This window comes from Oryctolagus cuniculus, chromosome 16 (genome assembly GCF_964237555.1).
Source record: "Oryctolagus cuniculus chromosome 16, mOryCun1.1, whole genome shotgun sequence".
In the NCBI taxonomy this organism is placed as follows: Eukaryota; Metazoa; Chordata; class Mammalia; order Lagomorpha; family Leporidae; genus Oryctolagus; species Oryctolagus cuniculus.
Genome location: NC_091447.1, coordinates 13726012 through 13749337, shown reverse-complemented (window position 1 = coordinate 13749337; position 23326 = coordinate 13726012). Strand labels below are relative to the sequence as shown.

Sequence of the window (23326 nt, the reverse complement as noted above, 5' to 3'; positions counted from 1 at the left end):
GACTTGCCAGGGTTGCTGGTATAAAGCAGGTTTGCATGTATAAAGTGTTGAGATGAACACCTGATGTGGAACAAATTCTCACTGCAGGTGACTGGCTCGTACAGACTCGGTGGTCCTGGCTCTGTGTTTCTGTGCATCTCCTAGAGGCAAAGCATCCTGCAGAGGCTCGGGCCAGGGGGGCTGGGGGAGCAGAAGACACTGCATTGAAAAGCACATGCAGTAGCCTCAAGGACAGCCCCCAGGAGGGGAAAGTGGCTTTGCCTTAGTGGACCGGTAACAGCTGCTTCTGGGAGACCTGCGAGCAGCAGCCAGGGGCTCGGAGAGAATCGGCCAGGCCTGCAGGCAGACGATGCTCTTGCACAACTCCCCTCCTGTACAGCTCCCCTCCACAGGCAGGTGGGGCTTGCTCCATAAGGAAGCAAAGGGCAGCCTAAGCAGGAAATGCAGGAGCTGTGATTCTGCCCAGAGCACAAAGCCAGCTACCGACCTCTAGTAGGGCTCAGCCACCCCCCACCGCATGGGGAGTAGAAATGTCTACATGGTGAATAGGGACAGTTTAAAACCTCATGTAGACAGCACCTCCAGACACTCACAGTTCAGAATAGAAATAGACCTGAAAAGAGTAATTTAAGAGACAATAAGGCTGGCACTGTGGTGCAGTGGGTAAAGCTGCTGCCTGCAGTGCTGGCATCCCATATGGGCGTGAGTCCCAGCTGCTCCACTTCCGATCCAGCCCTGTGCTGATGTGCCTGGGAAAGCAGTGGAAGATGGCCCAAATGCTTGGGTTTCAGCACCCACGGGGGAGACCTGGAAGAAACTCCTGGCTCCTGGCTTTGCACTGGTCCAGCTCTGTCCATTGTAGCCATTTGGGGAATAAATTTTAGAGTGGATATTTAGTTTACTGGTTAAAGATGCTCACACCCCACATTGGATGCCTAAATTCAACTCCTGGCTCCAGCTTCAGGGATGGCTCAAATAATTGGGTCTCTGTCAACTACTTAGGAGCTCCCAGCTCCCAGCACTGGCCTGGGCAGCCCTCAGCTGTTGTGGGCAATTGGGGAGCGAACCAGCAGAAGGGCACTCTCTCCGCCTGTCTCTGTCTCTCTCAAATAAACAATAATGAAGGATATATTTCTTGTTTGTTTATTTATTTATTTATTTATTTGACAGGTAGAGTTATAGACAGTGAGAGAGACAGACAGAGAGAAAGGGTTTCCTTCCATTGGTTCACTCCCCAAATGGCTGCTACGGCCGGAACTGCGCCGATCCAAAGGCAGGAGCCTCCTCCCAGACTCCCATGCGGGTGCAGGGGCCCAAGCACGTGGGCCATCCTCCACTGCCCTCCCAGGCCACAGCAGAGAGCTGGCCTGGAAGAGGAGCAACCAGGACTAGAACCGGCATCCATATGGGACGCCGGTGCCTCAGGCGGAAGATTAACCAAGTGAGCCAGGGCGCCGGCCCAAAGGATGTATTTCTTAGGTGTGTTAATCCTGTTGGGAGCACATGTCAGAACACTCCAGTTCTCAGGAGATAAATGGTGACGTGCTCAGGTGTGAACAGTCTTAGTGTCTCCAATTTCCTTTCTAATGTTTCATTGAAAATCAGTGAAAGAAAACACGCTTCTATGCCTGATAATGTGTGTCTATGTGTCTAGCCACAGACAACGTAGACAGAGTAGAACAGAAACAGCTGGTGACTGTGGGAACAAGGTCCATGGCTTGGCCACATTTACAGATGGCTTTTCCTTTTCAACTTGTCTATAATTTTGGATACTATAAAGTTAAAAGTGGGGGGAAACTGAGACCTAAGATATTTGTTTGGTAAATTGGGTTAATAATTACACTGATCCCAGAAGGTAACCGAATATCAGGTTGCTATACCTGTGGTGCTATAATGTTAATAACATTGTGACATTAGCTATCATGTTAACAACATTGTGACATTAAGGTAAGGCAGCAGGGGTGTGGACTGTATAGCCCTTGAGGCCTGTGACTCACTTGGCCCTGCCAAGGCAACCAGAGGCGGGACCTGAAGTTCAATAAATCTATAGCAGGCTCATTTTCAAGTTGACGATTTTGTATGGCCCATGAATGATGTTATAAATATCCAAGTGGCCCTTGGCAGAAGAAAGGTTCTCTACTCCCAGAACAACCAGAGTGAAAAAATACCCCCTTAACCGGAAATAGTCATTTTGTGTGTTTGTATGTGTGTGTGTGCGTGTCTTATTATTCTGCCAATTGGAGGTAAAAATAGAACTATCCTTTAGAGATGATACCCATTATTTTGGAAAATGGCTTACAGGGGTCCTGGATCCCACACAAGAAAATTAAAACCTACCACCTAGTCTTAGATAAAATAAAAACCTCCAGAAAAGTCAAATCAAATGGTGCAGACAGAGCTGCTGAACTCAGGAATACAAATCTCTGCAGCCAACCTGTGAGTTTTGATGTGCGGGATCAAAGTTCGTCTTGTGGCAGGGACTGTGGACTGGGCATGTATTAGCACAAATCTCCATGTGAGGGGATTCAGCGGAGACCCTGGGGGCTGAGAGCTTCACAAATCAGTCCACAGCCTGCAGGGGTGAGGGGACCCCTGGAGAAAACACTGCCACCCGCGCTGGAGCCCTGGTGCGGCTGTGCGCTCTGCAGGGACAAGAGACGAGAGTCCTTCAGCCCGTCCCAGCCAGCAGAAGCTCCTCAGGGCACAGTGGGAATCTGAGCTGGGGAAAGAGCTGATGCCCAAGAAGAAAGAGCTCTCTGTTCAAAAAGGGCAAATCCAACGGCTCCGCTTTGCTGCAGGGGTGCCTCCCAGCGTGCACCGACGCAGGAGGCAGAGCCAGGACTCCAAGCCAGGCACTCTAATATGGGGTGGCAGGTGGCCCAAGCAGCAGCTTAACTGTTGTGCCACAATGCCCACCCCAAGTATTAAGCTTCTTTAAACTGAGATTAGAAGAAATATTCACCAAAAAAAAATCTGATTAAAAAATGGGTAAGGGGCTCCTGTAGACAATTTTCTCAGAGATGATACACAAGTGACCAATAAGCATGTGAGAAGATGCGCATCAGTAATCATTAGAGAAATACAAGGAAGAAGCACCATGAGATAACACCTCCTCATGTGCATTAACATGGCTGCTATGAAAAAAAAAATCCTGAAGATGCGAGTGCTGGTAAGACTGTGAGGGCCTGGGACCCTTGTGTGCTGTTGGCGATAATGGAAAAACAGTGCAGCCATTGTGGAAAACAGCAAGGCACTTCCGCAAACAGGAATTTTTAAAAAATACAATTGATATGTAATCCAGAAATTCCACTTCCAGGTGGGTACCCCAGAGACCTGAAAACACACTCGAAGAGGAATTGGTATGCCCAACTCCAGAGCCGCGTTACTCAAAAGAGCCCAAAGGTGGAAGCAACCAAGTGCCCCCTGATAGATGAAGAGATAAACAACATGTGGCGGACACGCCCTACAGAATATTATTCAACTGTGAAAAGGAAGGAGATTCTGCAAAACGAACTGTGATTGTGCTAACTGATGCACACCCATCACAACAGGACAAACCCTGGAGGATTCCATGGCCTCCACAGAGTCAACTCCACAGAGACAGAAAGGGGATGAAGGAGGGGTCGGGGGGAGGAGGAATGGGAGGAATGGAGAATTATTATTTAATGACCAGAGTTTCCATTTGGAAAGTGGAAGAAAGTTCTGGAGATGGATGTCATGATGATGGCTGCCCAACAGTGTGAATGGCACACTTAAAAATGGCTAACATGGTACTGGACTGGAATAAACAAAAAGACCTAGAGAGGGAAAGCACAAGACAGATACTCACGGACTCCACCCCAGATCCTGTGGGTTCACGTACAGGATACCAGCTCTGGAGACGGTCGCCGGGGTCGCCATCCGGAGGTGGTGGATCTCAAAGAGAAGCCTCATGGATGGCGTGAGGGCCACTCGCTCATTGCTGGCCAGGGTCAGCACCTGGAAGGAGCAGCCGGACAGTGACCAGAGCTGAACTGGTGCCGTCACCAGGAGGAAGAACAAGTCTCCTTCACGCTGGCAACAAGCAGGACTGTCCCTGTCCCTGCCCCCAGAGCCAGGCACCAGGAGCTCACAGTCTCGGGTGGGAGACAGTCTGAACAAAGACTCAAGTTCACCTCTGAGAACTTGACTGATCCTGGAGGAATACACTTGCCAAAGTGGACTCCTCATGTACAAGTACCGAAATGTCACCATGTGCCCATAGACAGGTACAATGACTGCCATAAACATGCATAATTAAAATTGAAAAAAGAACAAATGGACCCTTGAATGCCCACCTTTAAATAACTGATAAGTATAAAGAAACAAAATTCAAGATATTTCTTCTCAGGGTTGATTACATGGGAAAGGCCTGAAAACTGAAGGTTTTCTTTAGAATCTGAAATACCCATTTACCAACTTTCCTACAGAAACTCATGCAGACATACTGACTGCACACACAGACTTTCTGATGAACTACTTCCTGGTTCAGAACACAAGGCACTTCATGTCCTGGAGTAATGATAGTTACTGATTTCTCTCTCCTGATCCCAACAAGAGACCCTGTGCGACGGCCTAGGTGGTATTTCACACACCTTTACTATTCCCCTTCCTTTTCTTTTTTTTTCTTTTTTTTGACAGGCAGAGTGGACAGTGAGAGAGAGAGAGAGACAGAGAGAAAGGTCTTCCTTTACTGTTGGTTCACCCTCCAATGGCTGCTGCAGCCTGTGTGCTGCGCGCTGATCCAATGGCAGGAGCCAGGTGCTTCTCCTGGTCTCCCATAGGGTGCAGGGCCCAAGCACTTGGGCCATCCTCCACTGCACTCCCTGGCCACAGCAGAGAGCTGGCCTGGAAGAGGAGCAACCGGGACAGAATCTGGTGCCCTGACCAGGACTTGAACCCGGTGTGCCAGAGCCACAGGCGGAGGATTAGCCTATTGAACCGCGGCATTGGCCACTATCCCCCTTCCTTTTCATCAAGAACATAGGCCAACCATGGCAAAAACGCTCAGCAAAGCATTTAGACACCATCTGTGGCCATATGAACCTGTTAGTGTCAACATCTGAATTTCAGCAGTTATCCTACAGCACAAGCTCATTGTTTTATTGTCAAAGTATTCCACACTCGATCGAAGATGACATAAGATATAATAATGTACACCTAGCTCTAAGAAATGAGAACATGCACATGCTAAATTCTTAGATATGTATCTACTTCTCATTGACGGTGGTCTTAACGGGATTTATTCCTTTGAATTCTTTAATAATTGCATTAAGAGTATTACCAGGAGAATGTGGTTTCTCAAAATAGGGATAAAACTTACATAAACAGTACCAGGTTAATGAATGAACACTAGAATTGCCATCGGCAAGTGGATGGGACTCCTAGTACATTAAGACATTCAAGGCTCAGCACTGAAGTCTTACCTTGTTATCATCCATGACGGTATTCAGGGACTCAATCCACATGGGGTCAATGTCTCCATCCAAGACGATCCATTTAGGTCCATCGTGCATAAGATTTGCTTGTTCTCGGAGAACGGATGAGAAGAGACCTAGAAAATAAGAATAAGCTACCCTAAGACACAGTGGAGTTGAGCGCTCTTTAATTCTAAATAGTATCTATTATGTCTGCTGGGTGCTCTCTCATGAACTAAATAAAAAGCAATTTTCTGTCTCCTTCTTGGGGGTAATAACGCCTTCTGGATATCACAGAGGCTCCAAATTCAGCTCTATCATTTACCAGTGTGGGCAAGGCTCACCGCCCCGGGGCAGGAATCTTAACCGCCACAACCGAGCTTCCTCTGGCGCCAAGCAGAAAGCACGAGACTGTTGCTCCCCGTCTTCGTGGAGGAACGACACAGGACCCTGCGCTGTTCTTTTGTCTGCTTGGCCCTCCCCGGGTTTGCTGCTGGTTCTTCCCGGGTTGGCTACCGTCCCTTCCACCTCCGTGGAAGGACAGCTCCCCCTGCCACTTTCCCCACTTCCGCGGGGGAGTGGCACACCGCCGGCCGGCTCTCTCGGGGGCTGCACAGGTGCTCCTTCAGATAGATGTTCCTGGTGCATGTTGTCTCTCTCCTCCTTTATAGTCCTCTTCCACCAATCCCAACTCTGCTACCCACACGCCGAGTACGCTGCTCTCCTCCAATCAGGAGCAGGTCCTGCTGTTTATTGGTTGAACTGGAGGCAGCTGTGTAGAAGCTATTTCCTCCTCTCCCAGCGCCATATTGTGGAAGAGCAGATGCATAGAATAAGTCTTAATTCCAGTAACAGTCTTAGTCCGAGTTGCTCCCCACACGAGACCTTGTGGGTGGGGGTTTAGAGAGGCAGCACGCATAAAACCACAAACTCACACCCAATGAAGACCGCGTCCTTTTGCATGCGTGTGCAGTCAGTAAGATCTATGTTGGAACACGTGTTAGTTTATTTCACCTCCTTCCATTTTTCTGTGACATCCAAGGGGGCATAATGCTAAAGCAAAACCACTCCGAAATACAATACCTCTCTGAGAAGATCGCTGGCATGATATTATGTTATCATTACTTAACCAGATGCATGCCTTGCTGTCAGTCACGAAGATGTGTCCCAGTATTGTGTGTTAACATGGCATGTTTCATAGCTACTGATCTTTCAAACTCAAGCATAGAACACCACGCTGAGTGGAACTATCGCAATGCATGTATGCAGGGTGTTTCCTCTGTGAAGTCTTTGGTGCAGAAACAGAAGTGGTGGTTTCTCATAGCAGCAGCTTCCATCATGATTCATGGAGAAACCAACAGCCTTCGCTCATGATGCCTGCTAGGAACAGCGTCCATCGATAGTCGCCATTAACACATACTGTTCTCTCCCCATCACCGTCCTTCATAGATGGAAGCTGGGCTAAGAGAGTAAAAAGTGTCCCGCAGCCAAAGGGAAGAGCACACCTAAGATAGGAGGATGCTGACTGATGAAACGTTTCTTCTCCAGTGTAACGTCGGACCGGACAGTTAAATGACGGAAAGGAACAAGCCGAGTGGACGCCCAGAGGAGTGCAGCCAACGGCAGGAACAGCAGGTGCCACAGCCCTGTGATGGGAAGAGGCTTGGCAAGGCTGCCAGGATCAATGGGTTACAGGAAGCGATGCTCAGAGGGCAGGAAATGAAATCAGAGATGGTGAGACAGCGGGGGCGAGGTGGGGGGGTGGCTGGATGCTGAGGCTGACCACTGGAAGCTGAAGGCAGAGCACCACCGCTGTGAAGTGAGCCCTTGGTCTGCTCTACGGAGGCAGAGGGAGACAGTGGGAGGGGAGCGCGGCAATGCCACAGGCAGCAGGTGGCAGTGGTGCGGACTAAGGCAGTACCCATGTAAGAAGTATTGCAACTCTGTGTCAGTTTTGAAGGTAAAGCCCTTGGGATTTGCTGTGAGGTCCGATGTAGGGTGGGAGAAGAAAAGAGGCTCAGAGCTAACGCCAAGCTTAGGGCATTGGTGAAACTGGGGAGTCACAGCAGATCTTAAGGGATCCGCTGGTCTACCAGTTCTCTCCGGGACAGAAGCATTTCCCTGCTGGATTCTGTCCTGAGCGCCTGCAATAATTCTCGCCCAGACCTCCATCAGTGTCATGTGTCAGGCATGTCACGGATATCCCTTGAGGCATTTATGTCGACTTTTCCTCCTGGTTGAGGCAGAGCCCTGACATAATTGATACAGAATACACAGCTCTGTGGCATACTGCTCAGGTCCTTACCCAATTCTAGTTTTAACTGAATGTTAGAAGTGTACATAAGCCGTAAATCTGAGATGACGACACACACTGGCTTGCACTGAAACATGACTGAAAAAGCCACTGCTAGTGCTTTCAGAGGGCAAAGGAGCACTTGCCATCTTTCCACTCCCGGGTGGCCGGATGGATGAAACCAAAGAGTTCATCGGTTGTCACGGCTTTGGGGTTTAAGTCATTCCAGACGGGCTTCTGCTCCAAGTTCACGTACGTGCGGTTCAGTGTTCTCAGGATCTGAGGGGAGGCAGGAAAGAGCTAAGAACGTCCCTATAAATGCGAGCCCACTAGAAAATAAAGACTTCCAAAGGGTTTACCTTGTCCATTCTATATGTAAAATATTCTGTGACCATGAAGGTTGAGAATGGAAAAAGAAATGCACATACAAGGGAACTTCAAAAAGTTCATGGACAAGTGAAATGCAAAGCTAAGTTTGTTTTGAAGCCCAAATTTTGAAATCCATGGAGGACTGGGACTGTGGTGTAGTGGGTAAAGCTGCCAACTGAGGTGCCAGCATCCCATATGGGCACCAGTTCAAGACCTGGCTGCTGCACTTCCAACCTGGCTCTCTGCTATGACCTGGGAAAGCAGTGGAAGATGGCCCAAGTCCTTGGACACCTGCACCCATGTGGGAGACCCAGCAGAAGCTCCTGGCTTCGGATCAGCACAGCTCTGGTCATTGAGACTAACTGGGGAGTGAACCAGCTGATGGATGACCTCTCTCTCTCTCTCTCTCTCTCTCTCTCTCTCTCTCTTTCTTCCTCTGCCTCTCTGCAACTCTGCCTTTCAAATAAAATAAATAAATCTTTACTCCCCTCCCAAAAAGCTCAGTGGAAATGCCTATTATTAAAGAATGTGTTTGTTTAATTTTTTGCACCAAAATAAACTTAGCTTTTAAGTCCATGTATCCATGAACTTTTTGAAGTCCCTCACATGTGCATTTCAAAAGCATCTTGGAAACTTTACTTCCACAAATCCCTAGGGAGACAATCAGTCCATCTCACTCTTTGACCCACTCTCACTAAACAAAGTCACTTTTATATCACATGAGATGATTAAACACGTGTGAAGATGAAGGACCCTGTGGAAATAAGCATTTGTGCTCATGTTTACAAAAATCACCCTACCTCCATTATTTAGATGAATTTTTCTCAAAATTTAGCCCATTCCAGGAGACACTTAAAACGGACAGCTGGAAACAAACAGATAAACAACAACAAACTAGATAGCTGGGCCAATCGCAGAGTTCCTAATTTGGTAGGTTTGGGGTGGGCCTGGTTACTTGCGTTTCCAACAGGGGCTCAGGTAATGGCAAGGATGTGGGGCTGGATGTGCACTGAGACCCAGGAACCCAGAGCAGAGGATCGCAGCAGGTGGTTCTGCCAACTCGGGATGCACGTGGCCCTGGGCACCTGGTGGGTGATGGCCATGGATGCTACTCACCATCCCATAATGCACCAGTCAGGCCCCTCCACCAAGAGTTACCCAACCCAGAATGTCTCTGGCGCTAAGACTGAAAAGCCCTATGCCGGTTCCTGAGGTCCTGAAGCCTGATGGGTGATGATGCCCGGAAGAGGGGTTTGGTGTCTGTGTAAGCAACAGACACCCTCACTCAAACATCTGCCCCAACTCCTGCTCTCCTTCTCTGAAAGTTGGGAATTTTCATACATTTATCACCTTGACCTTGGGGGGGGGCTGAAGAACTGATAAACAATTGCCAAGTACTCTGGGAGAAGACATTGCTAAATACCATGGTCCTGACCTTAGTGCTCCAGTTCTATCAGCTTAAGTACATGGTGGAAAGAACCGACTAGGTGAAGACTAGATGAAAGAAATTAAATGCCTTCAGAATATTAAGCTTATATTTTTAGAAACCATTAATCTACTGGAAATTACAGAATTTAATTTTACCCTTCCTTGAACCATGGCCCACATCCGAAACTTACTCTAACAAAATAATTACAGGTCTATCAGTTATCTACTTTAATATTTCAATTATTATATTTTTCACTAAAAAAATCTCCACTCAGAGCTCCCCTTGACAATTGTCCCACTTTGGGTTTTGGGCTAAATGCTGTCCAGTTCTTTGTACATCCATGCTCTAAAATCTCATACGCCTATCCAAATTATTTTTAGTCACTGGCTACCAAATATGTTTATACCCAAGCATCGTAAATTCAAATACATGCAGCTCAGCATGCGCTGTCTGCCAACCAAGAAAATAAGTGTGCTGCCAGGACTGTCAGTGAGACCCAACAAAACCCAGCAGTGAACTAAAAATGGGGATAATAACACCCATGGCATAGCATCATCACCCAGAGCCAATCACACACAAAGCACCTAGCACAGCACATAATAGGCGCCTCAAAGATGTGGTTCTGGCCACCTCTTTTTCAAGTGTTGGGAAAGTCCCACGGAGGGGTATATTTCTGAGGGTGCACTGGAAGAAAATATTTGGGTTTGTTTTTCTTAATGACATGAGGAGGAAAACCCAGGATGACTTGGAACAGATGAGAAAGTGGTTTGGTAAATGTGGGTTGAGCTAATCAGATCCCCCACACTGCTGACTTACTCCACAGTGTCTTTGACAACATTGTCCTGGTGGAATTATATGATTCAGAAGGTGCACAGAGAAGGATGGCAGACAACCAACTGCACGAAGACAATGCCAAGTGTCCCATGTGGAAAGCCCAACCTTCACCTTACGTTACTTTTCCTATGTGAATGCAATGTTCTATTTCTCTCTCCCACTTCCCAATATAAAGCTCAGTAGCGTCAGTGGATCAAAAAAGCATTATTGGAATCTCAGATTACAGCCAAAAATCATGGTGGGCGTCAGCAAAAGGGAACTCTTTAAGGCAGCAGTGAAACCAGGTCAGGGCCAGCAGGAACCCTTGAGATTAGCAAGGACCTAACCTGACTGGGACATGCACGTTCCGTATCACAGGGCCTGGAGCCATACCCTAATCCTAACTTCCTGCTTCCGGGCTCTCTGAGAAGTAGCAGTTGACAGCACAATCAGTTGCACCCCTGCCACCCACGTGGGAGACCTGGATGGAGTTCCTGGCTCCCAGCGTCCGCCTGGCCCAGCCCTGGTTACTGTGGGCATCTGGCAAAGGACCATACCTTGCTCTTTCCTGTGCCTGCATTTCCAACCACAAAGACAGAGTGTCGCACCGTCAACAGCTCCTCGAGCTGGAGAACCTGCACATCAAACAGATGGCCACTGTTTCTTGGAATGAGCTGGTGATAAGAAAAGACAACCCACCCATGTGGCTCAGTCCTCCTGTGCTGAGACACCAGGCCAGCCCCCTCTGACAATGGGACGACCAGGGAGAGTTCAAATAGACCAAGAGTGCAAAACAAGAGAATACTATAGAGAGTTCATGGAAATGTGTGTTATGCAAAACATGTACAAGGATTTCAATTTTTGTGCACCAAAAAAACTCCCTAATCTTTTACTTCCATTTTTCCATTTGCTTTTTGAAGTCCTCTTAAAGAGTGTCTCCTGAATCTCCCACATAGAACAAAGGAATAAGAAGTAAAAACCATTACATTATGTTCTGTTGGTCAATGGCAGAGGTTCCTTACAAACTCGGTGACACTCCATAAGGTTTTGAACAAAAGCAGTACATGACAATCGTCATCCACAACTATTTGCATGGCTAAGAACACTACACTTCTCGGGTTTCAATGATCTGTGATTATTTTAAAAGTCATTGAGTATGGGTAGAATGGTCATCTTTCCATTTGGTTATCATTTACTGCCCTTGCCCATATGCCCATTGAACTAGAGTCTTTTCACTTTTTACTAGTTGACTCTTTATTTAGTAGAATTTTAAGTCCTTCACTGTAATGCAAATTTAAAAAAATGTTATTTCAAAAACAAAGAAAGAGAGGCCAGTGCTGTGGCATTGCAAGTAAAGCTGCCCCCCACCCCACAGCTGGCATCCCATATGGATGCTGGTTCAAGACCTAGTTGCTCCACTTTTTTTTTTTTTTTTTTTTTTTTGACAGGCAGAGCAGACAGTGAGAGAGAGAGACAGAGAGAAAGGTCTTCCTTTTGCCGTTGGTTCACCCCCAGTGGCCGCTATGGCCGGCACACCGTGCTGATCTGAAGCCAGGTGCCAGGTACTTCTGGTCTCCCATGGGGCGCAGGGCCAAAGCACTTGGGCCATCCTCCACTGCACTCCCTGGCCACAGCAGAGATCTGACCTGGAAGAGGGGCAACTGGGACAGAATCCAGCGCCCCGACCGGGACTAGAACCTAGTGTGCTGGCGCCGCAAGGCAGAGGATTAGCCTAGTGAGCCACGGCGCCGGCCTGCTCCACTTCTGATCCAGCTCCCTGTTAATGTGCCTGGGAAGGCAGTGGAAGATGGCCCAAGTGATTGGGCCTTTGCACCCATGTGGGAGACCTGGAAGAAGCTCCTGGCTTCAGCCTGGCCCAGACCTAGCTGTTGCAACCATTTGAGGAGTGAACCAGTGGATGGAAGATCTCTCTCTTTCTCTCACTATGCCTCTGCCTAACTCTGCATTTCAAATAAATAAATGCCTCTTAAAAAATAAAAAGAAAGGTTAAGGGAGGGAGAGAGGGAAAAAGAGATTATCATTATATTCTTAGAACTGAACCTATGAAAAAATAAAAAATAAGCAGCATGGACATTACACATCTATTTTAGTCTGTATATTCACCAAACCCAAAATTGAGCATGCATATGCCCAAGCCATCGAGAAGTCATGGAATATGTCACACATTCTCAAATAGCTCAACTTTCTCGCCCCATTAAAAGTGTGCACTAATATCTGTATTTACACTTTTCTCTAAAATGGAAGGAAGGCAGAACAAGATCAACTTGAGTGCAGGTTACCAAGAGGTTCTGTGAACTCACTGGAAGTGGGCTTATGTTTAAAACCAAGACTTAATCATATCCACGTTGTCCCCTACCACTGGATGGGGACTACTGAAATGCTTCCTTACTTTTATTGAGTTCAGACCACCGTACTGACAAGCCTCAAAGTATATATCATATTAAGGTCAGTGCAACCCAAGTTAATGTGGGGATTAAGACCACTTAATTGGGGGCTGGTGCCGTGGCTCACTTGGTTAATCCTCTGCCTGCACTCCTGGCATCCCATATGGGTGCCAGGTTCTAGTCCTGGTTGTTCCTCTTCCAGTCCAGCTCTCTGCTGTGGCCCGGGAAGGCAGTGGAGGATGGCCCAAGTGCTTGGGCCCTGCACCCGCATGGGAGACCAGGAGGAAGCACCTGGCTCCTGGCTTCAGATCAGCGCGGTGCCATCCATAGCAGCCATTTGGGGGGTGAACCAACGAAAGGAAGACTTTTCTCTCTGTCTATAACTCTACTTGTCAAAAAAAAAAAAAAAAAAAAAAAAAAGACAACTTAATCGGTAATGTCCCTGCAAATCCCAGGGGCCACCATGCAAAGCCACAGCTGTTTGTACTTTGAGGATGAAGCTCTCCTCGGGCTGCAGGTGCAGCTCCAGGGTGGACTGCCGGATCTTCTGCTCCAGGTGTGGTTTCCTCCTCCGGGAAACATCCAGAGCTGGAAACAGGTCGCTGACCAGGCCCAGAAACACCGGGATGTCATCTGTCACTATTTTAGGCATATTGAAGTCCCTCAATGCGCGCATGAGTACCTAGGAAGGGGAACAGAAAACACTATCAGCAGGGCAAGACGGAGTCTGACTACTGCCTACACAGCTGAAGATGCCATTTTTGCTGCTCATATCCGAAGCATGAAATATCGCAGTGTTCTCAGTAGGATGGCGTTCTAGCTAGAGGCAGGCTAGCTCTTCCAAGTTAACACATCGGATGAGAAGGCACAGATTACACAAGGGGCAAGGCCATGAGGCCTCTTCTGTTCCAACCACGATCTCTTCCGATTCTCAGAAAGGCTCTGAGGCCCTCGTCTCCTTAATCCTCAGGTCAAGGATATGAATCAGCCAAGCCCAGCCCATCATTTCATCCAAAGTACACCGAGACTCTCAGAAGGCCAACCTTGCACATCCCTAATGTGGGTCTTGTTCTGCAGCGGCTGAAAATCAGAGAGGCTTTTGGCTTTGAAAAGCAATAATCCAGCCGGTGCCACAGCTCATTAGGCTAATCCTCCACCTGTGGCGCCAGTACTCTGGGTTCTAGTACCAGTTGGGGCGCTGGTTCTGTCCCAGTTGCTCCTCTTCCAGTCTAGCTCTCTGATGTGGCCCGGGAGGGCAGTGGAGGATGGCCCAAGTGCTTGGGCCCCTGTACCTACATAGGAGACCAGGAAGAAGCACCTGGCTCCTGGCTTCAGATCAGCACAGCGCCGGCCATAGTGGCCATTTGGGGGGTGAACCAACAGAAGGAAGACCTTTCTCTCTCTCTCTCTCTTACTGTCTAACTTTGCCTGTCCAAAAAAAAAAAAAAAAAAAAGAACCTATTAGGCCATGGGGCCTGAACCCTCAGGCCTGCACACAGAGAATCTGGTGGGGTGGAATGTTGATTGCTGGGGAAAGCCCCCCAACTGGGGACATTCCAAACTGCTAGGACAGTGCATTGTGAACTTCACCGTGGAGTCTTCCTACATGCACCCCCCACTCCACGCCATCCCCATAACTTATCAGGGTCCAGCTGGTGCTCTGCACCTAGCCCAACAACCACTTAAGAAGGGATTCTGCCTGCGCTCAAAGGAGATAAAGCCTGGCTTCCAACCCCCGCCCTCGATCGGGGCAGGCTCAACCCCCACTCTCTCCCCACTATTCTGTCTCCCCTAAAATAAAGTCTTCCCTACCTCAAACCCTAAACTCCTAAAACCTAACAGCGTGGTGATTAGCGTGCTACTCGCAATGCCCGCGTTCCCTGTCAGTGTCTGAGCTCCAGTACCAGCTCAGCTGCCAGCTTCCTGCTGATGGGTACCAGGTAGGTAGCAGGAGTGCCCAGCTCAAGCACCGGGGTCCCTGCCACACATGTGAGAGACCCAGATTTGAGTTCTGGGCTCCTGACTTCATGTGGCTCAGCCCCACCTTTCGTGGGCATTTGGGGAGTGACCCAGCTGATGAAAGATCTGCTCTCTTTCAAGTAAATATAAATATTTAAAAAAAATAATGGCAGGGGGCCAGAGCTGTGGCAGAGGGGGCTAAGCCTCTGCCTGCCGTGTTGGCATCCCATATGGGCACAGGTTCATGTCCCAGCTGCTGCACTTTGGATCCAGCTCTCTGCTATGGCCTGGGAGAGCAGTGGAAGATGGGCCAAGTGCTTGGGCCCCTGCACCTGCGTGGAAGACCCGGAAAAAGCTCCTGGCCCCTGGCTCCAGACTGGCTCAGCTCTGGCCATTGCTGCCATGTAGGCAGTGAACCAGCAGATGGACGACCTTTCTCTCTGTTTCTCCCTCTGTCTGTAACTCGACCTCTGAAATAAATAAATAAATAAATCTTTAAAAAAATAATGGCAGTAACTCAGATATCAAACTAATTTCTAGGAATAAAACAAAAGCTGTGTTTTCCAACATCAGTCGCCATAGACGAATGAATGCAAATTCTGATGAGTTGTGAAAGGGGGGAGACAGAGAAATCCCGGAGAAGTAACACAAAGCCACAACAGAAAGAACTTAATAAACATCCCTTAACATAACAAAGACACTTGTGGAGTTGATTTCTTCTTCTTCTCACACAGTGTTTGATGTATCCACAGTGATGTACAAAGTGCTTCAAAAAGTTCATAAAAGTGGAGTGAGAAGAGGATGTGACTTCCACGAGCTTTGTGGTATGTCCTTGCTTATCCATTGCGCTTACTGCTTAGTGACCAGGAAAACACAGGAGGGGGAGAGGAACATTTTCCCTGAAGCTCTGGGGAAGCATCCGGGCACTTCCCTGCCGAGAGGCCACTGACCTTCCTGCTTCATTCTGCACGCCCATCCGACAGCCTACGAGATGGACAGACGTTCTGCCATCAAGTTATGTCCTCCCCGGCTTTTCAGGATTTCTATCTCAACTCGATTGGACAGACTTCCCGAATATTCCTGAGAGGGAATTAGACAGCGGCTGCTGAATTATGCGATGAGAGCTGTCAAACTACTTTTGGGGGCTGCTGCTTCAAAAACACTTACAAAATCACATTTTCCTTCTCGTATTCTTGTCTTTGTACTTGAGAACACTTACAGCCGTTCATCAGCGATCCCAGCCCTTGAAACATCCTAGACCGATGCATTTTCAAGGTCACGCCACCCCCTCCTCCAGGTAAACCCTTCCACCTGCATGAGGCCGTGTAGCTACTCGCTCAGCAAAATCACATCAGCACTGCAGTACCTGATCTTCGGGCCTGTTTTTATCCGCCCGTCGCAGGGAGCCAGCTACAACCAAGACAGATTTAATGGCACGCAGTCCCCAGTCGTAGTGGTCCTACAACCCAAACACAGGTACAGGTTCTTAAGAATTTTATGAGGGAATAACATTCTCATTCCACAAACACAAGCTGGAAGCTGAACGAGTCTGGAATGGGGCCGGCACTGTGGCGTAGCAGGTCAGAGTGCTAAACAGGTCAGAATGCGATGCCAGCATTCCACATGGACGCCAGTTCTAGCCTCAGCTGCTCCACTTCTGATCCAGTTCCCTGCTGACGGCCTGGGAAAGCAGTGCAAGATGGCCCAAGTGCTTGGGCCCCTGCCACCCGCATGGGAGATATGGAAGATCCTGGCTTCAGCCTGGCCCAGCCCAGGCCATTGCGGTCATCTGGGGAGAGTGAACCAGCAGATGGAATCAATCAATCAATATCTCTCTCTCTTCCCCCCAAATCCCTCTGTGGAACTCTTCCAAATACATACATGCATACATACATACCTTTTTTTTTTTTTTTTAAAGAGTTCTGATAAACACATACTTTAAGGATTCAAAATAGCTCTCCACGCTGAAATGGTGAAAACCATGGCCCTGGGTGTCCCCCTGCACCTGCCACCTGTTCTCCTGGCTCTGGTCAAGGACTCTTCCTTCTGCAGCACTTAACTGCAGCATTTGCCCAGGGCTCCCTCTGCCTGCCTCGCTCCTCCTCTGAGCCTGACTACATCCATGGTCCCACCTTGAGTCATCCACACACTCTTCTCATTGTACACTGAGAGGCCTGTGTTATGCTTCTGCATGGACAATGTGATATTGCAAAAATCAACAAGGAAATTTAAAAAATTCCTTGAAACAAATGAAAATGAAAACAGAACATACCAAAACTTATGAGACTGAATCAATAATAAAGTCTCCCAAGCTCAGGACAAGATGTCTTCTCCATTGAATTCTGCCAACTTTGTTTCTTTAAAAAATTTATTTATTTGAAAGAGCTAGAGAGGGAAGAAGGGAGGGAGGGAGGGAATATCTTCTATCTGCTGGCCATGAACAGGGATCTGGAATGGGAAGTTCAAGAGCCAGGACCTGAACCAACACCCATATGGGATGCCAACATGGCAGACAGCAGCTTTACCTGCCACACCACAACACTGGCCCCATATCAAACTTTTAAGGAAGAACTAATGCCAATTTTTCTCAAACTACAAAAACAAAACTGAAAGAGAAGGAAATCTTCCAAATTTATTTTGCCAGGCCAGAATTACTTTGATTCTAAAACCAGACAAGGACACCATGACAATCAAAGTACACAGCAATATCTCTGATGAACATGGATGTAAAAATTCCCAACAAATAGCAAATTAATCTAAAAAATACCAAAGAGATCATGCATCATGTTGAATTGAGATGCAAGGTGTTCAACATTTGCAAATCAATAAAGGTAATACATCACACGAACAGACTACAAGTTGAAAATTATATGATGATCTCAGTAGATGCAGAAAAAGCATTAGATAAAATTCATTATCCATTCATGATTGGAAACAAAAAGAAACCCTTGAGCAAATCAGGTAAAGTTTCACACTTCAACATCGTAAAGGCTTATGACAGAACTACAGCCAACATCATACTAAGTAGGGGGAAAGCTGAAGATACTTCCCCTGTAATCTGAAACCAGACAAGGATGTCCACTCTCACTGCTCTTATTCAATACAGCATTGGAAGTTTGAGTCAGAGAACTGAGGCAAGAGAAATAAAATGGATACAACTAGGAAAGGAGGAAGTCAAATATTCTCTGTTTGCAAATGACATGATTCCGTTTATAGAGAAACCAGAGATTCCACTATGAGACTGTTAGAATCAATAAATAAACTTAGTAAAGTTACAAGATATCAAATCAACAGAAAAAATCTGCAGGTTGTTTGTACATCAATAATAAACTGAGAAAGAAATTATAAGAAAATCTTATTCACAGTAGCTACCAAAAAATACCCTAGATTAAATTTTTTAATTAATTAATTTTTTTTATATTTTGACAGGCAGAGTGGACAGTGAGAGAGAGAGAGAGAGAGAGAGAGAGAGAAAGGTCTTCCTTTTGCCGTTGGTTCACCCTCCAATGGCCGCTGCAGCTGTTGCGCTGCGGCTGGCACACCGCGCTGATCCGATGGCAGGAGCCAGGTACTTATCCTGGTCTCCCATGGGGTGCAGGGCCCAAGCACTTGGGCCATCCTCCACTGCACTCCTGGGCCACAGCAGAGAGCTGGCCTGGAAGAGGGGCAACCGGGACAGAATCCGGTGCCCCAACCGGGACTAGAACCCGGTGTGCCGGCACCGCAGGTGGAGGATTAGCCTAGTGAGCCGCGGTGCCGGCCCCTAGATTAAATTTAACCTAGAATGTGAAAGACCTCTATAATGAAAATTACAAAACACTGATGAAAGAAACGAAGCAAAGAACACAAAGACTTCTCATGTTCATAGATTGGAAGAATTATTTTTATTAAAACATCTATACTACCCAAAGTGATTTCTGGATTCTATGTGATCCTCATCAAAATACCAATGCTATTCTTTACAGAACTAAAAAAAAAAATCCTAAAATTCACGTGGAATTACAAATGGCCCCGAATAGCCAAAGTAATCTGAAACAAAACATATAAAGCTTGAGGAATCACAACACAAGATTTCAAGACACTACAGAACCACCTTGTAGCCAATCAGCAGGATACTGGCATAAAAACAGATGCATAGACCAGTGCAATAGAATAGAGATCCCTGAAATGAACCCATATATTTACAACCAACTCAACAGAAGTGCCAGAATCATGTATTGTAGGAAATACTCTCTCTTCAATAAATGGTGCTGGGAAAACTGGACAACCATATGCAGAAGAATGAACCTTGATCCCTACCTCTTACCTGATATAAAATTCAATTCAACATAGATCAAAGACCTTAATGTTAGATCCAAAACTATGAAACTACTATAAATAAACATAGGAGAAATGTTTCAGAACCCTAGCACAGGCAACGATTTTTAGTACAAGTCCTCAAAAGCTTAAGCAACAAGAGCAAAAATAGACACACAGGATGTACTGCTGTGAAGCACAGGAAACAATCAACAAAGCAGAGACAACCAACTCAATGGGAGAAAATGTTTTCAAACCATTCACGCGACAAAGCATGAATACACAGAACATCCAAGAATCTCCAAAAACCCAGCAGCAACAGAATTCAATCTGGTTAAGAAATGGGCAAAGGATCTGAATAAACACGTCTCAAAAGAAGAAATCCAAATGGCCAACAAATATATGAATATTCCATGTCACTAGCCATCAGGGAAATGCAAATCAGAACCACAGTGAAGTATCATCTTCCAATTAGAATGGTTATTATCAGGAGAGGAAAAAATAATGGATGCTGATGAGGCTATGGAAAAATGGAAACCCTTACACACTATCGGTGGGAATACAAATTAGTACGGTCATTATGCAGAACTGTATGGAGGTTCATCAATAAACCAAAAACAGATCTACCATATGACCCAGCATCTCATTTCTAGGAGTGTATTGGAAGGAAATGAAATCAACATGTTAAAGAGACACCCACAGTCCCATGGTCATTGCAGCACTGTTCATAACAGCTAAGCTATGGACTCAACTTTGATATCCACTCTTGGATGAGTGAGTAAAGAAAAGGTAGTATATGTGCACAATGGAGTATTCCTCAGCCATAAAAAGGAAGGGAATCCTGACATACTGGAGGCCATTAAATGAGACACAGGAAAACAAGTATCACACGTTCTCTTGTACATGGAAGTTACAAAGAGTCACTCTGAACTCAGAATGGTGATCATTAGAAGTGGGGATGGCTGGTAGGAAGGGAATCGGGGGAGATGGGATAACAGGGCACACACACAGCCAGGTTGAGGTGACAGGGCTACTACTCTGCAGCTCAGTGGGGTGACTGTGGTTCACATCAACCTACAGGATACCACAAAAAGAATTACAGGGAAGCCACTGGTAGACACCTAACATGGAGGACAGGGACATGCAAAAGCCAGTGCCTGGTGTCACAGACTTACTCTGTGTAGACATGTTGAAGAGCGGCACTGCACCCCATAAAAGTGAACACGGATTATTTTCAAGTAAAGAATCACCCACAAATGAGAAGGATGTTAACCCAACATTCCTTGAGATTTTCTACCAAGAATCAGCTTTACCTCACTCTTCAAGCCACTGCTGCCCTCTCTCCCTAGAAAATAATATCCTCACCACACGTGGGAGGCAACACAAAATTCCATTTATAATTACGGCACTGATAAAGTGGAGAGAAAAATCACACAGTTCATGGACAAACTCCCCATTAAGCACAAACAAAACATTAGAACCAAAACGCCTCAAAATTTAATTTCTGAAAATTTAATTGTCAAAGATAGATTTTCAAAACATGATAGGAAATAACAAGTATTCCTAATGTCCAAGTGTCCTCTGAATGACAAATGACCCAGCACATGCAATTTGAAAGCTGCTGTAATGTCATGTAAAAATCAAGAAAAAGTCATGGAAATCAAGGCTCACCTGCTTGGAGAGGAGCTCCTTGCAGAGTGTGTACAACGTAATGAACTTGCGGGCTAATGAGCGTGCCTCCACAAAACCTTCAGCCAGCAACATGATTTCACAGATCAGCTCCGTGTCAGGGGCCACCATAGCACAGGGTCTGAGACGTAAATATATGAAATTGAGTTGTAAACGGTGATAAGGTAATGAGCACCAATTGATCAAATCAAGCGATTAGTCTGTCCTAAAGCAAACCATTCCTAAGCAGGAATTGGCTCTGTCAATCACAACTAACAAGACCCTTCACTGCAACCACACACACACACACACACACACACACACAACACACACACTCCACTAGTTACTGGATACGTGGGAAATAGGCAAAATCAGAAATGGCAGAAGTAGGTGTGCAGGAGTTTCAGGAAAATCCGTGGCTGCATTTTGTAAACATTAGTGTTTAAGTGGTCACTGGAAAAGGACAACAGTGGTATTTTGTGCCAGACTCCAGCCTTTGATTGTGGCTTAGGGGGGTACTGGTAAATGCTTCACTAACAAGTGTCCAGAAGAGAGCATTTGCTGATTTCCATAGAATAAATATCTCCGGGAAGGCTGATTTCAAGATAGTAAGCCATCATCACAGAACGAACCGGGCAGAGATGTGTGCGTTCCCCACACCCACCCAGACACAACAGACATAAATGGCCATCAGAGTATGTAGTTCTGAATATTTATCACCTTTGTTTGTAATACAATTTCACCAACGGTTGATACAATTTTCTTTCTATTAATGGCTGTGCTCAACAACCAGCTCATAAAATTCATGAAAATATAATCCTTACCTCTCAAAAGCTCATGCATACAGGCCATTTCTAGGCACAGCATGGCCTGGGCCAACGTGGATGGACTTTTGAGATAATTTGGGAAAACCACGAGCTTCGAATCCCCCTTCTTTTTGGAAGTAGACTTCCAAAAATTCCTCCACCCAGGACAGCTGCCATCAGCAGCAACGCTTGAAAAAATGTCACGCAAGCACAAAGCAGGAGCAAGATTAGATAAACAAGTCCTCACTTTAGACTTCTGAAAGTTCATATTCTAGACATCTGTCCTCACCTGTTTCCATAAATATAATTATAGTCTGCTGCACGCACACCTAACTAACAGCCCCCAAAGTCTCTCTGGGCCTAGGTTACCGCGAGCCTCTCCTGTTGAGCGAATTCCTTATTTTTTTTCTCACATTTATTATTCTTCATCATCTGACAGAAGCAGCAAAGATGAGGAAGGGAGAGAGACTGCAAATTTACTTATTTACTATTTCTTGACTTACATCCATGGTGATAACTAAGCCTAGCAATAACTGAGCACTTACCCCCGCCATACAGGGGGCTAACATCAGAAATGATGCTGCTCTCCATAAAATTTATGAAAAATTCACAAAACTATTCAAATTTTAAAAGATAAGATAAATTAGGTCACACTCACAAAAATGCTAAAAATGTATATGATTTACTTAACAATTTTTTAAACTTATCTTTTTATTTGGAGGTTGAGGGGAGAGGGAGGGTGAAGAGAGGGGAGAGAGGAAGAGAGGCAAAAAGGGAGAGAGGGGGAGGAGGGGGAAGAGGGGGGGAGGGGGAGAAGAGAAAACAAAGAATGGGAAGAAGGGGAGAGGAGGAGAGGGGGAAGGGGAGAAAGGGAGGAGTGGGAGGGGGGAGAGGGGAGAGAGAGGGGTTGAGGAAGAAGGGAGAGAGGGAGAAGGGAAGAGAGGACAGAGCCGACTTTCTGGGCCTTCCCCACTAGAACCAGAAGCCAGAGTTAGGGTTCAAACTCAGAGCCTCCAATATGGGATGTGGGCTTTCCAACCCACATCTTAACTGTTAGGCCAACTGCCTGTCCCATGGAGTGGAATTTTTAAACAAAAATGTCCTGCTATAATTACATTTATTGCTAGAATAGTCATTTCCTAGAAATATTTTTTCAATGATATCTGACATTACAAAATTACTACACTAGAGAAAGCTATTATGAAAATCTTAGAACATTCAATATTATAGAACATTAGAATAACTGATTAGCTATGGGGGGAAAGACTGGCTTAAATACTCATTTCATCTCACCTTCCAAAATAAGTTCTCATTAGATGAATTACATGTTAAAAAGCAATGCCATAAAATTGGAATAAAATACAAATGCAACATGGTTAATTATCTATGCCGATGGACAAGCAAATGTTAAGCCGAATACAACTGAAAGAAATCACACTAAAAGGTAGACTCTTACATTATATATAAAGTGGCATATTATTATTTTGAAGGCTTCCTGAATAAAGATATGTATTGTGAACTCAGAAATCCCTTAAAAAATAAAATCTCTAAGCCTCTAGCTAACACAAATTACCTGTAGCAGGCATGGAATTCAGGACATCAGCAATACAGGTAACAAAAATATTATGAACAATGCCTGTCAGTAAATTTAATAATCTTTATAACATAGGCAAACTCCTTAAAATTATCTAAATGAATTCAATAAAAACTAAAAATATGAGCTAGCTCATACATACTAAAGAAACTGAATTCAGGGGCACAAGTTTTGTGCAGCAATAGTTAAGATACTACTTGGGAAACTTGCATCCCATAAAGGAGTACCTGGGTTCAAGTCCTGACTCTGATTCCAGCTT

At 46.1% G+C, this 23326-nt stretch overlaps 1 protein-coding gene across 1 annotated transcript in view; it reads right to left on the bottom strand.

Annotated features, from left to right (window-relative positions):
- Positions 1-23326, bottom strand: part of DNAH11 (dynein axonemal heavy chain 11) — a gene marked incomplete in the record, with an annotated part of 360436 nt that overhangs the window by 179499 nt on the left and 157611 nt on the right. Inside the window, 7 exon segments of the mRNA XM_070059638.1 lie at positions 3830-3978; positions 5445-5572; positions 7875-8007; positions 10897-10974; positions 13232-13426; positions 16070-16162; positions 20671-20809. Of these exon segments, the coding sequence (XP_069915739.1) occupies positions 3830-3978; positions 5445-5572; positions 7875-8007; positions 10897-10974; positions 13232-13426; positions 16070-16162; positions 20671-20809 (915 nt within the window).